At 38.0% G+C, this 15892-nt stretch overlaps 1 protein-coding gene across 4 annotated transcripts in view; it reads right to left on the minus strand.

The window, feature by feature from the left end:
- Positions 1–2797: 2797 nt before the first annotated feature.
- Positions 2798–15892, minus strand: part of FMN2 (formin 2) — a 167637-nt gene continuing 154542 nt past the window's right edge. For all 4 annotated transcript variants that reach the window (XM_042014392.1, XM_042014394.1, XM_042014393.1 and 1 more), the window contains 2 exons: positions 6270–6351; positions 2798–4898 (listed from right to left, as the gene is read on the minus strand). In XM_042014392.1, coding sequence (XP_041870326.1) covers positions 4872–4898; positions 6270–6351 — 109 coding nt within the window. In that variant the 3' untranslated portion in view covers positions 2798–4871. The remainder of the gene's footprint in view (positions 4899–6269; positions 6352–15892) is intronic.

The following is a 15892-nucleotide window of genomic DNA, read 5'->3' on the forward strand; positions in this document are numbered from 1 at the left end:
TTTTTGGTCAACTGACAAGCAAAGCTCCACCACTGGCTGAAACACTGCCGTCATTTGCCGTAAGAGACGTAACTGACCTAAATAATTTTGCTTAAAATATATATAGATCCTTATGTAACAGGCACCAAACTACTCATAAGGGGAAAAAAAAAGTTACATCTTAAGATAAAGGTGAGCTTTAGTGGTTGTTACCAGCTCTTGAATAGGTACACCATATGGCACTCCAAACATAGGGTAGTATTTTGGGGTTTGTGGGTTTTTTTCCTTTTCCATCCCAGAGATAATGCAATTTCTCAAAGCCAAATTTCTGTGTGGAAAGGGAGTTATCACTTGATTGATGAGCCTCAACATGACCAGAAGAGGTGCCTGTGATGGGTCTTGAAAGAAGCAGGAGAACTTAGATCACAGCTAGCAAGGGAGGGCTATGTCCTTCACGGCACTACGCTTGCAGGAGCCCTTCGCTGTCTTCCCTGTCTCTTGCCCAAATCTTCTCACAGTTCAATGTTTGGAGACTTTTTTTTTTTGTAGCTGTTGCTTTAGAGAATTAGTGTTTTGCTTTGCCTTAGCTGCCTAGGTGTGGTCAGGCTCCCTGCTCAGGACTCCTGAGCACCTCCTGTCACTTGACTCAAAGGGAGCCTAGCATTCACTTCCTTGAATGCCCCTCTCTTCATTTCCACCCATCTCTTGGCCACTCTCCTTCTTTGCAGGTAATGCATTGCCCAGCACCCACCGGAACCTCCTCTGCTTGAGGCACGGCCCAGTCTCCAGCTCCAGCTCTCTCAGTCTGTTGCTGCCCGACTGTTGAACCATTGTACACCAGAGGCGTACGCTGTGATCCAAGAATCTCCCCCTTGTGGAAGCAATCCAAGAACAAGATGAGTCTCTCCGAGTAGGTGAAAATGCTGTAGGTCAGACGGATGCAGTTACTTCTTAAAGTGGAGAGGTGCTACAGGACAGGAGAAGGGAGGAGGACAGTGAATGTTAAGCTCAACCGCAATGGGACTACCATGCTGGCAGGACCCCAATTTGGGGTTAGTGGCAAGTGAAATTTCTAAGAGCTTAAATTTGAGCAGCAGCTGGGAATAAATGAGACAACAGTGCTGACGCAATAGGGACCCTTTATCCTCAGAAAGACACCATTTTTTGAAGCAATGGACTTACTATTGGATGCTTTTACAAGTAGGTTGGATGAATATCATACACTGGAACAGATGGGTCTGTCATAAACGCGAATAGCTCAGAAAACCTGTTCTTTAATGAGAATCCTCTTGGTGGGTGGCAGACATGAACGGTGTGGGGCATGGTTTTCTCTTTCCTCCCTTTGCTCACTTTTTTACACTATCTTCACCAGTTTTCACTTACTCTGTCCATAGCAGTTTAAAATTTGTGTAACTGCAGTAACTGGTATAGTGGATTTGTCACAAATTTGGCTTTGCTTTTAACCTAGAGCCTGCAACAAAATAATTGCAATGCAATGACTTGCTATATGTTCTCTCAATTAAATTAATATTTGCTTCCAACTTTTTAAGCTGATCACTGAAAAACTGGGCAAGAAAAAAAGTCAGTCGGTGGAAGATGCCTCTAATTATTATTCCTACTGCCACAGTTGGTTAATACTTAACTATGTTTTGGAAGTATTTTGGGGTGATGAAAGGTACTTTAAAAAAAGCTCACCGCTACAGTGTCATGACGTGACAAAGTACCATGCTTCTGAAAGGCTTTAATTTGCAAGAAAAACAACATGAATCCTCTTAGCTCCTCATAAAAAACCCAGATTGTTCTTGTCAGTAAGTCACATCTGCTGCTCAGGTATGAAAGTCCTTCTTTTGCTGCTGCATTTAAGTAACAGTGAGCGATACGTGGTGTTGGTTATCAACAAAGGCTCAGAATTTTGTCTGTGGGAACTGTTAAATTAGGGCCAACTCAAAGTGTAGAGTGCTTGATGTTGCAGTAAAGGGGGGGGGATTGCAGTAAATGAGGGGAGTGAGAACTTCTTTAAAACACACCCAAACAAACAAACATTGGTCCCGAATTCTGTAAAAAGTTGAGTGTGCTGCTAAAAAAAGCAGAAGTGAAACTTGTGTTTGGAGTCCCCCGTGAGGTTCTGTGGGTCAGCTGTGGTACTGCACATAGTGGGCTACTGTGCATGGAAGTTTGAGACAGGCTGGAGAGAAGCTATATAAAAGCGAGACATGTTCAACCAAGTAGGTTGGGTCTGAGGAAAATGAAAGAAAAATCTATGTAGTGGTTCCATCAGCAGCAGTCCACCTTTGACACTTCTTCAGGGAGACAGAGGCTTGAAATAACCTCTAGCATACATGCTGCAGATCCTGTAGAAAGGGTATGTATGTATGTGACAGATTTAGCAGGTTGCTGGACAAAACACATGCATATATATAAAAGGATTATAATATACAGAAATTACTTTTCAATGCATATTTTTGCCCTAATAGCACTTTCTTGAGACTGTTACTTCAGCAGTGTTAGTAGGACCAGGTTGCTGGTCCTATGCAAGACTGGGAGGCATGCACATGCTGGAGAAGTGAGTTTTACATGGTCTCATTGGGTAAAGGATGCTGGAGCTCTCCCTACCACCACCTGGAGAAGTATATACATATAACTGGGAATTACTGTCTCTATCCTTCTAAAAGGCAAGCAAAGAGAGAAGCCTTGTTTCCTCTGATCTCTTCACAAAGGCTCTTCCTTGATCACAGGAGCCAGAATGGGATGTGGTGCTTAGGGAGAAAACAGTTTGTACCACACTACTGCCAAGACAGAGAGTGACAAGAGAAGGCAGTTATTTCATTATTATTCCTTTTATTTTCATATAAATTAACATTCTAAAAAAATTGGAATAGAAACACTAAATACAGTATTGCACATAGTGATCTTTGTTAGATGATCTATTATTTCATTTAGTATAGTAATATACATACTGTAGGTACTGAAGAGAACAGGAAGGCTACAAATGAAAACATGCTACTGTATCCTTGCACTTAGGAGCAAAGTTAGGAGGAAAAGCCTATTGTTTACATAAATACAAACATGGGTTTGAATCAGTGCCATTAAAATAGCTTTATTCTTTAAAGATTTTTTTTTCCATAAGTTAGTTGTAACAGCAAATAATCTCTTATTTTCTCTTCCCCAAATAGTAATGTTACTCCCATCAACACAAAATTTTAGAATTCCATTCTTGGTAATTTATATCCCTGCCAGAAATTATTAGTAGTACAGATTTTCATATAGGTTTATCAGCAACAGGAGACTTGCTTTTCACACAGTGAAAAAAAACATCTTTTCTAGTGCTTGGTATATGTGAAGAATAACAGATTCCTGAGGTCATACTTTGCACTTCCTTTTACAACACCCTGTAGAGTATATTAGCCTCTGAACAGCTCGGAATGTCTCTTGATGTGCTAGATTGGACAGGGAATAACACAACCCAGCAGGTTAGAGCTCATCTGCCTTACCCCAGTGTCTTTCAGGTTCCAAATCTGTGAGCACGTGCATCCAACTGAGTTGCACGCACGGTCTGGTTTCAGGAAAAATTAGCTTTGAAAGAAAAATGTTACCAATTAAGCTGGTTGGTTTGGGGCTCTTAAATAAGGACTGGATGAAGGGATTGCTATCAGTTGAGCAGTTCAAAACTGATACAGCAAATTCTGGATTGCAAATTGGAATTAAGCACGTGGTCTAAAATGGAAGCCCTAAGTCTTATATTTCAATCATTAACTCCTAGTCAGGGACACTGAAAGCCTGGAGGAAATGTCTGTAATTCAGTTAAGTGTGAAATTGATGTCAATTAGTTGGTAGTCTATGTTCTGTCACTAGAATTGGCTACTGTTTTCCATAAATGTCGTCTCCATGTGCATCTTTTAATGGCTCTCTAAAGGAGTTTTAAATTAACTGTAAAGCTAATTCCAGAAGGGAAGTCATGTACATATGGCCAAAAGCCTGACTTAAGTGATCCGCAGTTAAAACTATACTATACCTTCTAAAGTTCATGTAAAAGTATTAGCTGCTTTATATATTAATAAACTATAATAGCCAATTTCTCATACTCTCTATCATAGTTCTGTGCTTTTCTGTATTTTCCTGCTTTTCACTTTTTTCCTTTTTTTTTTTTTTTTTTTTTTTTACGATGCTGGATTTCTGACCCCCGTACCACCTGGCATTCACTATCTGGCAAAAGATGAAGTAAAAGTATGCTGCCTTATCGATTTTAAAGATAGTTACAGTAAACATCTTGTTCCACAAATATTTAGTCATGGAGGGCAACCAAACAAGTTGGGAAAGCATTGATTATACTGTATAAACAGCACTTAACGATTCAAAATACAAACTACAAATGCCAACATGAAACGGATACAAACAATTCACTAGGAGTAACATTTCTTTCCCTAATCTAAGTGCAGTGCCATGAAGTATTTGTGTTAGATGTTGCCAGTAGGAATGGAAATGTTTTACTGTACCAAGTAGTATTCTTATGAAGTTCAACTTAATGCAATTTTCAGCATGTTCGGAACTGATGCAGATGCCGCTTTTTAGGCATGCTGACTTGTCCTATTTGTAATATACCATATACTTTACAAAATACCATTTTCGAGTGGCAAAGGAGATACAGAGTACAGGGAAGGTGTTTCAAGTCCATACCTAGTCTGTTTCTGGGCACTCCATTAAAGTGATTACATTCGTGAATGAATGTACAGTAACACATCAGTTGGTGGAAAACTCTAGAGAACAAAACGCAAATTTTAAAAGGTCAAGGAAGCAAATGATCAGGATGATGTAGTTTCCTTCCCTCTCAGTCCCCACCCACAGGCATGTTGAGTTTTGGTAACCAGGTAACAATGGCTTTTGAATTTCTTCTCTCAGATTTTCATACTTATCTTTGCTTTCTGAAAAATAAAATAAATTTAAAAAAATAAGGAGTAAATTTAAGTGTACACAAAACCACCTCACACAAGTATGAAAAGCATAGAAATACATAGGCAAATGTTTGACTATATTTACTGTAGAACTGATTTCACAAATAAACTGCAGCTAGAACTGAAGTAGACTACAGCTGTACACTGCTTGTCAAATATTTTTGTTTCCTTTTCACTCATCAAATTTTCAGTAAGACTGAAGGTCCCTGTTTCAGTGCAAATAAGAGCTATACAGAGATAATTAACAAATAGTTATTTCTTAAAAGAAATCTCAGTGTCTTTATATACAGCAGGCTATAAGTTAGATGGAGAAATCCAAAACAATGTTTATTTTGGGGTTTTTTTTGAAATAACAGGTTGATCTTGTTTTACCTAAAATTGATAAAATGTAGTTTATAATTCCTTACCAAGCTAGTACTCCATTTGCATTTCTTGTGGCACTAACTAGTCAACTCTCACTAATCATTCAAAATAAGGAACAATAAATGCAATAGTACTGCTTCCTGTGTCAGATAATGTTAGTTAGAATACAGTAAATTACCACATGCTTCATCTACAAGATGTGTCACAGACAATATGACTACACAGCCATGACTACGAAGCACAAAAGAATTAAGTCATGTCTTGGGGTGGCGGGGGTAAGAGGACACAGGCACATTAAAAAAATCTTAATTTTTTTAAAACATAAATGATGGCCAGTTGCTACAGCTATGATTTAAATGTGAGGTACCAGAATAATTTTTCTGTAAAATCAGTCATGATCCTCCCAATGGTTAGGCAATCATAGGGGCAAAGTTTCATTGAATGGCCAGAATTACTCCTCTATTATCACAGAAGTTATTTGTTTTCGAAAGAGTGGTGAAAGCACAGTATTATCTTTTTCTAGTGTTTCTATTCCAAACAAATCCGTATCAGTGGATCAGAAACCACTGTATTCGATACAGTGATCCAGCTTGAAAAATGTGTAACTAACAAAATTCTTCCTCACATTCCATATCTGTAGAGAAGAGAGTGAATACAGACGGAATAAGCTGGAAGACCAGACTCGCCTTTCTGCCTTCTACGTGCATCCCACACCAAGACTGGGAACAACACAGATTGGCACGGTGGGGCAATAATAAACTGCTCTTGCTTGTGCTACATCTATTTTGAGGAGTAATATTCATAGGCAGATTTCAAGTTTGTTAATCTAACACCTTTAAGGCAAATGTCAAATATTAAAAAAATAAAAACAAAAAACCAACTCAGAACAAAACCATACATCAAGAATAATCTACCTATAAAATGCAAAGGGTAAAAGGTAGAATAAGTGATAGAAGTATTGCTACATTTTTTACTTACAATTCCAGAGTCATGTTTTGGTCTTATATTGTACAGCGACTTCCCCTTTTTCTGCCTGCAGACTTCCTCTGCTTCTTTGACTCTGAAGAGAGACAAAAATCTATAAATACTCCTGTAGACCAACAATATTTACAAAGACAATGCAGTATATAACTCACAAGTTAAGGCCTGAGGACACAAGTGGATAACTTTATTCTCCATATAGTCATCAGCATGCTCCACAAAATAGTACTTGCACTCCAGGGCTTTTGTAGCCATATCTGGCACTTACGTGGACAGGCATAATCAATTGCATAATCAATTCTAGTTACAAAAGCAATCAGTACTTTCTGCAGCTGAAGATTCAAATGTATGAGTGTTTAAAATACACTGGATGACATGAAGTTTACATTTCAGAGCATTCATGCAAATATTGCTAAGAAAACTCCTTTTTATCACTGTTTAAAATAACTCTTCATCCATTCTAACCCTCGGTACTTCAGCTACAGTTTAAACAAAGTTTCTCACCAAGCTATGTTCCCTCCCACCCATTTTTGTTTGTATTTAAAATGGCAAAAGAGCTTAACCTAAATTTCTAGTCTTTACTCTCTAACTTAAAAAAACAAAAAATGGAAAATTTCCCTGGAATAGGATGTTTAAACCAAGGTGATGCATGTCACTGCACCCATCTCTTTAATTCCAAAGCTGAGGAACCTCAAGGCTTACATGACCACTGGGGATGAATGCGCTTGGATAAAGAGAGGAGCAGGTTCTAAAAGTAAGGGTCCACTTCTTAGTGCTTCCTGACTTGACAAACACTACCAAATCAGGAACTTGTGAAATGCCACCACATTTTTGGTGAGAAAATGTCCTTTTTTGTCATGCAGATAGGAAACAAACTGTGAAAGGCAGAGGACTACATTCAGACTACGAACCTGCCAGAATCAAGCCGACAGATTCAATGTCACACTGAAGTATTTCTTTACCATTTTCACTCATTTTATAGATCAACCTTGTAAACACACGTGGTTGCTGAAACACTGACAATACAGATTTATGTTATGAATTCTCTAAGCTTCAAAGACTTACATAAGCACTTTCTATAAGAACATTAAGTCATGTGAGATCTGTAATTTTTTTTTTAATGAGAGATGATAATTTTATTGCTAAATAAGAAAGTAGAAAACAAAAATGTATGTCCTATATTGGCTTGATCTTGCCAAAAAAATGGACTTGAGATGGCAGTTAGTCTGACTTTTCACCATTATCCAAGAGTGAAAAAAAGAAACAAGAGTTAAATGATATTAAGAAATCATATGTCCTTGGCTGGTTCCTTGCGGTTCATCTCCAGACCACTTGTATGTCTGTTATTTCACTGAGGCTACACACGGCAATGTGAGAATCAGACTTTGTGTTACTATTATTTTTGAATATTTTTATGAGTGGTAAGGGCCAAGATTTTGAAAATAAAACTCCAGCTGAGTCTGCTAAGCATATTATAAAAACCGCCTTCACATTCATCTCTCCTCTATTCAACTTCACCAGACACACCTTGTTCTCTTCATAAGTTTCAAATTTATACTTTCAAAAATTAATTTAAATGTCAGTTCTTTTCCAGCACATCCACAAGTTGCCTTCTCCATTTGATGGCCTTGTATGTTGTCAGTGTGGGGAGACCTTCATGTGCACAGGTGGGGGGGGGGGGGGGGGAAGCTTTGAAACCTGTTATTTTCAAGCTGTTATGCTTTCTCTGACCGCAAATCAGATAGACTGCTGCAGCATAATCCAGAACAAAAATGTCAAGCAGCCAAGTAATTCACCTTTAAAATGTATTTAAATAGATTCAGTAAAATTGGCAGCCAAAATGTGGTGATAGCTTCAAATAGAAACTTATGGGAATGATGCAGAATGAAGCAAAATTCAAGGACATTTTCTTTTCCCTACAACATTTTTTCTTCTGCTTCATGTCTACTTTCCTCCAAAAGAGGAAAAATATCTGTGACATTGATCTTCCCATGATCTTTTCCAAATACTCAGACACACTCTAACCTATCAAAAGCCACTTTACAAAGTCTGATATAAAATAACACATCTATAATGTAATTTCCTTTTTTTCAAATACAAGTATAGCTGGCTCCCTTCACTGGTAGACATCATTTAACTAAAAAAATGAAATCTTACTTGGGAGTAAATTAGTATCAAGTCCTAGGGAGCTATTGAGCTCATCTAAATGATGGTTTTATCGAAGCAGTAATATATGCAGGTATTCCAACTACTCAACATGCAGATGGCAGCATATGTAACATACAAAAATATTTACCAAACCAGTTCACACAGATCTAGATGTTATCCTTGGGAAATGACAGGGAATCTTCAATTCCAGTCTTTGTCCCACCTAAATATTCCCCTTCCAGGATGGATTACCCACTGCTGGCTAACGTACCAGGTCACGAGACAACACAGCTCCCTGTGGGTCTCATGTTAACTCAAAACAAAAATCCTCACACAGTAAGGAACGCTTGATAATGCAGTTCTTTTCTACAGAGCAGGTCCCATTAAGTGTCGCTGTCAGTGTAACATCTCTACATATTCTGCTTCAATTAGAGAAACAGCTGTTTAGAGAAAGGCTGTCTCTGCTTGAAACAGCGAGATGTTAGTAACACGCCACTCTGTGAAGGAGGAAGTCAGAACTCCTGTGTCCCTTAGATAGCACTTCAAAAATGATCCACAACCTCCAGACTGATAAGTGACAACCTTAAGCTTGTGTTACCCAAATTTCCAGGATTATGTAAGAGGTGCTGGTCTCAATAGTATGGTTGTGGTCCTCAAGGTTTTGGGAGCTTTTATGAAATTCCTTGGAGTTTGAGCCTATTTATTCATACCAAGGGAAATACAGAAGATACATTACTCCCTAATGTACTTAAAGCTGAGAGCTAGCAACCACTTAGTTCCAGTTCCAACCATATCACTGACTCACTGTGTGGGTTTGGGACAGTTCACAGCCTCCTGGCTCGCATCCTGCTCTCTGTGCAGGAAGATCCAAGCAGTTGGATAGACCCTCAGTGAAGCCCATGTGACCCATACACATGCCTCTTCAGCAAGAATGCCCTGAGAAATGTAAAGATAGCACACCAAAGGTTTGTTTCAAGGAGGCTTAGCTTGTGACCATGTTAAATCTGGAAGCATGGATAACTGTATAAATCTACAGCTGTATCTGAAAAAGAAAAGCCAGCAGACTGGTGAAATAGAGGTGAAGGTAACCATTAGCCTTCCACAGGGCTAAATCATAAACCAGTGAAAGTGATTATCAATTTTTACAATGTGCAAGTGTATTTTGTGAAGGCTGATTGTTCAGCTTAATTAAGATTTTGTTAAATGTAAAAATAAAATAACTTAATCCTTCTGGAAGAGGAAAAGGATGTGTTTTGATAGGAGGATCCACAGTGTTTAAACTGTGTGATGTAGAAAAGCAGATAAAATGTTACCTTTAAAGTAAGGGCAATAGTCTTACTTCAGTTGGAAAATAATTGCCACTGGCAAGTTTTTGTCATCTTAGGTTTTCTCTATTGGCCATGAATGTTTCTTCGTCTTTCCATGAAACTAAAAAGACTTAAGCAAAACCACATTGCTTCTGTCAGCTCATGCCTGGTTCAAGTCATATTTCTCACAGTGGCAAGCAAATCCCTGTGTACCTTCCTCTTGTTCAGGCTTTTCCTGCACTACTTCCCACTGACATCAGTGAGACCCTGATCAGCATGGAGAGGCAAGATAATAATCTGAGAAAAAAAGGTGCAAAAATTGCATGAACACTACTGATTATGGGTTAACTCAACTCAAGACTGGGTTAACTCAGCTGTGGTGCATTGATAGAGCTTTATGAAGAAACAAATGGATCTAATTCAATAATGGGTGGAGGAAAAAGGATGTTTGGAGAAAACAACACAAGAGTCGCAACAGTCACAAAAGGAGAAGTAATAGCATACAACAACGTATTTCCAAGCTCCAGGCCAAAATGACACTACCACTGTGCCAATGCAGAGGTCAAAGAGCAAAAAAACAGTTACAAAGACATTCCTAGAAAAGGGGTGGGTATTCAATTATCAGGCCCTGTGTGGAAAGATAGGCTGCCACTGGGGAGACTGTGGAAGAAAAGTCTGAGGAAGGTGAGTGTTCCCCAGTTCCTGAGAATTACGACCCTTAGGCAAAGACAGGCATTTGATAGATTGATTTATTGTTCTGAAGATCTGTTTTTACTTTAAGCTATTTAGTTCCACACTACTAACACTTTTGTTAGAGAGGCTGTGCAGTCCCCTTATAGAGCCATCACTCTCAACGGCAACCAAATCCTTAGAAGTAGGACGGATCTTCAAGGCATGATCTGAGAGTGGTAGAGGAAGATGGATGTGGAAAGGACATGGTGTGCTTGGTCACTTGGTAAGTGTGATGGGAATGCTTTGCAAGCTTGCAGTGTGCCAAGCTTCTTTGCTAAACTGATACTCAAACTATCCCACTTCATACTTTTCAAGTGCTTCTCAAACTCTAATTTCTTTCAGCAAACTGACTCGGGTTCATTTACTGTCGCTCCCTGTCCCATCTTATGCCAATTCAGGCTCAAAAGTCAGCATAGCAGTTTGACAGAAAAGATAACATCAGCTGTGTTACCTTTAGCAATTTTTGCCTCTTATTCCTTTCTCAAGTAATTTCTTGATTTTGTCTTAGTGAGAACATAATCCTAAAAAAAACTAGTCTTCCCAGCCTAGACAACCAGAGAGTTGATTAACTCTCACTTTAGTAATCTGAGGAGCAGAGTTATTCAGGCCTAGGGCAGATTCTATAAATACTTGTTAAGAGTGTTCATCACTTGAATTTCCTTAAATATTAAATTTAGCTAAAGCATTTCTAGCATTATTTTAGACAGAATATACTTCCAAACAGCCTCAACAGTCAGAAAATGTGTAGGGAACATACAACATTGGGCAATCCATGGATCAGCTAAAAAAAATTTAAACAAAAAATCTACAAGGGAATGAACAGACAGTCACTTACAGAGCCTAAGAATTATGCTCCTGAAATCTGTACTAAATAAGATTGAGTCTATCAATTGTCACCTGTAACAAAAGAAGTAGTTTCTTATTTCCATCATAATAAAAACTCTTCTCCAGCACTATCACCTCCTCATACCTCGTATTTATTGTGAGACAAAGATATAAAAATTATTAATAAGTATAAAGATAGCCTGTAAGATGAATAAGCAAGTTACACTTTGGCATGCACACAGGAAAAAGAAACCAGACATGCTTAAAAACCCAAAAGACAGAGTATTTTTATCTACCTTCTAGACCAAAAGCCAGCCTGGCCATAACCTTATCAAGGCTTAAAGACTTTCTGTCATCATTCAATCCATTGAAGGGGTAGCCACTTCCCTGCCACTAAACATTAATAATTTTGTCTGAAGTATCAGTGGCAGACAGATTCATTTCCTACTGGCTCCATCTAGGCTTGGTCGCGCTACACTTCACTAGCGAGCACTATGACATGACAAATGTAATCACAGTGAGAGGACTGGAAAGTTATGCCTTAGATAATAGAGCTGCTCACAAAAACTTCCATGATAAACTCAGACAGATATTACTTTTACAGCTGACAGTATAGTTCATGAAACCCAAAAGACATTTTTCTGCAGATATTCTGTGTTTTTTAACACAAAACAAAGCTGAGGCCAATACTCTTTATACTACTAAGTGTTTATTATCAGTTAAATAAAAGGAGTGTTGCCAAAATATTTTATGTAGCTTTGTCTGGGTTGAAGACTGAGTTAAACTTGTTTACAATAATAATAGTACCTTTACATATAAAAACAAATAAAAAATCCTCCACTAAATTATCACATGCCAGACATCTTTCCGATTTCAAGGGCAGAAAACTTTAAAACTCTCTCCTTAAACTCTGCCAGGGTGATGTTACTATATTTTATTCATTGACTAAAATACTGAAAATATTTTTTGCTAAGGGAGAAACTGAACCATAAAACCCAGAATGGAAAATTACAATTCCCAACATAAAAGTGGAGTAAAAAAATTTAGACCTTTTACTTTCATGCCAATAGGGTTGAAGTCATGACACAGATATGATTCAGTAACTGACTGCAAAGACCTTATTCAGATATGAAGTACATTGTAATGTACCTGCACCCCTCAAACAAACTGATGAAACCTAACCTCTGCCTACCAATAGAGAAATCATGTATTGGACTATCATGACGACCCTGCCAACTCCTTGCATGGTTAATTCAAGGACCACAAGGCAGACAGTGGCTGTTGGAAAGACACAGTGATTAATCATAATTTCACTCAGAGGACCACAGAAAAACCAATTAAAATGTTTTAATCTGGCCACTTAACAAAAAAAAAATAACCTGCAGCAGGACCCTAAATAACATACCTCCTCTGTCAACACTGTAGACTTTGGGGAATACATTTCAGACTTTTTTAGTGTTCATCATGTCAAATGGTCCTAAAATAAAGCTTTGAGGCCAACTGAAATGAAAATCAGACTTTCCCATTTACAGAGTCTCACTGCAGTTCACCAAACACTTAAAAATATTCTGAAAGTATTTCAATTCAGAAATACTTAGTTTCACTTTGTTCTCTGGCAATCATACTCTTGGTGATCTAGGGGTTCGGGTCTTATCTGCGCAGAGATATACAGATGTGAATAAATCCAAAAAAAAAAGAATACTGTGCAAAACATGATTTAAAAATTATAATTTTGACATTAAAGAGAATTTCACCTTGAAAATGTAATGAAATAAAAAAATTGAACTGTTAAGGATGGCTATATTTCTAATAAAATGAGAACATACACATACCCACTTAAATACATTTCATGACCTTTGTAAACAAATTGTCAAAGTGGCCAGTATTTCAGGCTGTATCTTCAGGCAAAATGGAAATCACTTTTCCACAGACTTTACATATCAAGACTGAAATTAAATTAAGAAAAGATAGTTATCACCTTCCACTGTTTTTCTTCCAACTGAAGTCATGTTGCTCTCAAAGAAGCGGGCTACATTTGGGCTATTTTGTTAGGAAATTCAACAGGAAATGATAAGGGAAGGGAAGAAGACCAGAGGTGAGGTAAAACTTGTAATCAGCTAGCAAAAGAAATTAAACTCATGAGTGAACAGAAGTGTGAAACTCTGTGTTAGCTGTAAAACATTTTTAAGCAGCAGATGGGGTAAATGAAGGCAAAAAACCCAATGTGTAGAAAACGATACAAAAAGTCTCAGTAAACAGACTACATGGAAAAGAAAACTTAAAGAGAATATGGAAACATTCCCTGGACAGAAGAGTTGCTACACTGGGTATGCTGGGGCTACTACATTGGATAACTGGTAGCTACAAGATTGGTAGTACAAGCAAAGATGAGAATTGAGTGAATAGAAGAGATTAGTGAAGAGAAAATTAAAAAAAATGAAGTCAGCTGAAGAGCCACAACATTAAGGTATCTCCAGTGCAGGAGATGGGAAAGTAAGAGGCTTTGAACTTTGCTGCATGAGGTAAAAAGTGCCCATCCATCATTATGTAGTGACTCAAAAATGACTGCAGACACAGTAAGGTTCTTCTCAAACACGTAATAAAACCCCCTGATGTTAGACTATTCCCTATACTGATACCATAAAACATGCCCAGAGCCATGCACTTACACGTAATGGATGTTGCCATTATGCCAACTCCATGCACTGGTATAGCAAACTGCCCGTGAGCAAGGAAGTTCACATCTTCAGTAGTTCAGGGTCAGTCCGGGTTACAGTAGCTTTTAAGCCTTTATGACCATCTCAAAACTTTTGGGGACTAGTCTTTAATGACAAATGCTGCTCATTTGTAAAACATTACAATGCTTTATTGCACCTCAAATGCCAAAGTGATCATTTTGCCTGGGAATGAAAACACTAACAAGTACAAAAAGTGACAGGTCTGTTTAAAATTTTTAATTATGTAATTATTTTCACCAATATGCAAGTATTTTTTGAATATGTTGGCCCTGTTTTCATCATAGGCAAATGTAGTTCTTTATACAAGAAGTGGTGAAGAGGAAAAGGTTGAAAAAAGATGGAAAAGATTGCTACATGGTCGGAATGATGGTATCCTATATCACTGTGGCTTTAACTATCCCACCCAATCTGACATTACAGCTATGAAAACAGTCTGTAAACTTAATTATGAAATTATGATTGGTATCCACCTTCTTTTATGCAAAACATACATACTAGGATGCAACGTAATGTGCCAGCATGATACACCACCATCACCAGATAGATGCTACTGAAGAGCCCTTCTGCTGTTTATGTGGGCGCCATTCTGGAATCCAACATCACAGAAGTCACAAAAATTAGGAAATATTGCACATTTGGAACTAGTTTTTTACTAGATCCTTCACTATGTTTAATATTTGTAAGCACCACTTGGCTCATAGCTGCAAATGGAAATATTATTCCTGTCCTACAAAACACAGAATTGCTTAAAAATGTTAGACTAAGTTATTCAAAAGGATTTTCCACCAAAGATCCAGACTGAGAAACTTATCTCCAAATGCTGCTTTTTTTCCACAAACTTTTCTCTCAAAAGCAGTGCTAAGAAATGAAAGTTCTGTTCACCTCCCCCTAACCAAAACACAATGGTGTATTCATAAAAAAAAAAAAAAGACTAATTGCCAAAAATGCACAAGGAAGAAGAAAAAAAAACATACTGAAATGTTGAGCAACCTCTTTATCTGAACAGCAAATGGTCTCTTTTTGAGGTATTGCCTCACAGGACTGTTCCTAGCTGCTGAATCTTTGGTGTGTCTAGGCTTTTTAAAGTAGATTTTCCAGGGCCCATAACAGTATATTGTCATCAGAAATCTATTAAAGATAACAATTTTGAAATACTCCCAAAAACTGAAGATCCATTAATTATTCAATTCAATGTCATGTAAAACTGTCTTCTGTTTTGAAATGTCATTATGAGTCGTAAACCCAAGCCTACCAGCATGCAGCTCAGTTGGTTAGAGTGTAATAAAAACATTGAGATTAAAGCTCCCAACTCAGAAAATGTATCTACCCATGACTACTCACTAACATAACACTTGGAGCTTTTAGCTGGCATTACAGAACCATGCCAAGCAAAATGTTACCCCACTAAACATACTCCACATGTTCATCATTTCCCTCTCATGTTGCAACTCCATATACATTTTTCTTCTCTTTTCTTCCATCTCTGCATTTCTTTGCAAGTGCCTATTCCCATGTCCCTTGATTTCTCACTCTCAAGTCTGACTCACTGGTTCATATTATAAGCGTTAACAAAACATCCCTTAAATTGGTCTGAGAGGACATTGCTCGTGCAATGGGATTTAATGCCCTCCTCTGCAAGCAGAAGTGGCAGCTTACCAATATGCTCCTCGCTGTGCAACGTACAGATATCCCATGCCAGACTTTAAATTGCTCAACAGCAAGTTTTAAATCATCCTGCCGAGGAGTCTGTAGGGAGACATACCAGTCTTTCTGCAGAGGGAGATCAATGAGCTGTGGAGACATGCTGGCCAGGAATCTCCCTTTCATCTAGATATACACAGTGTGACACACCAGGTGCCAGCTTAACTGC

This window comes from Corvus kubaryi, unplaced genomic scaffold (assembly GCF_017639235.1).
Source record: "Corvus kubaryi isolate FWS band 111438036 unplaced genomic scaffold, C.kubaryi_AGA036_p1.0 split1-73, whole genome shotgun sequence".
In the NCBI taxonomy this organism is placed as follows: Eukaryota; Metazoa; Chordata; class Aves; order Passeriformes; family Corvidae; genus Corvus; species Corvus kubaryi.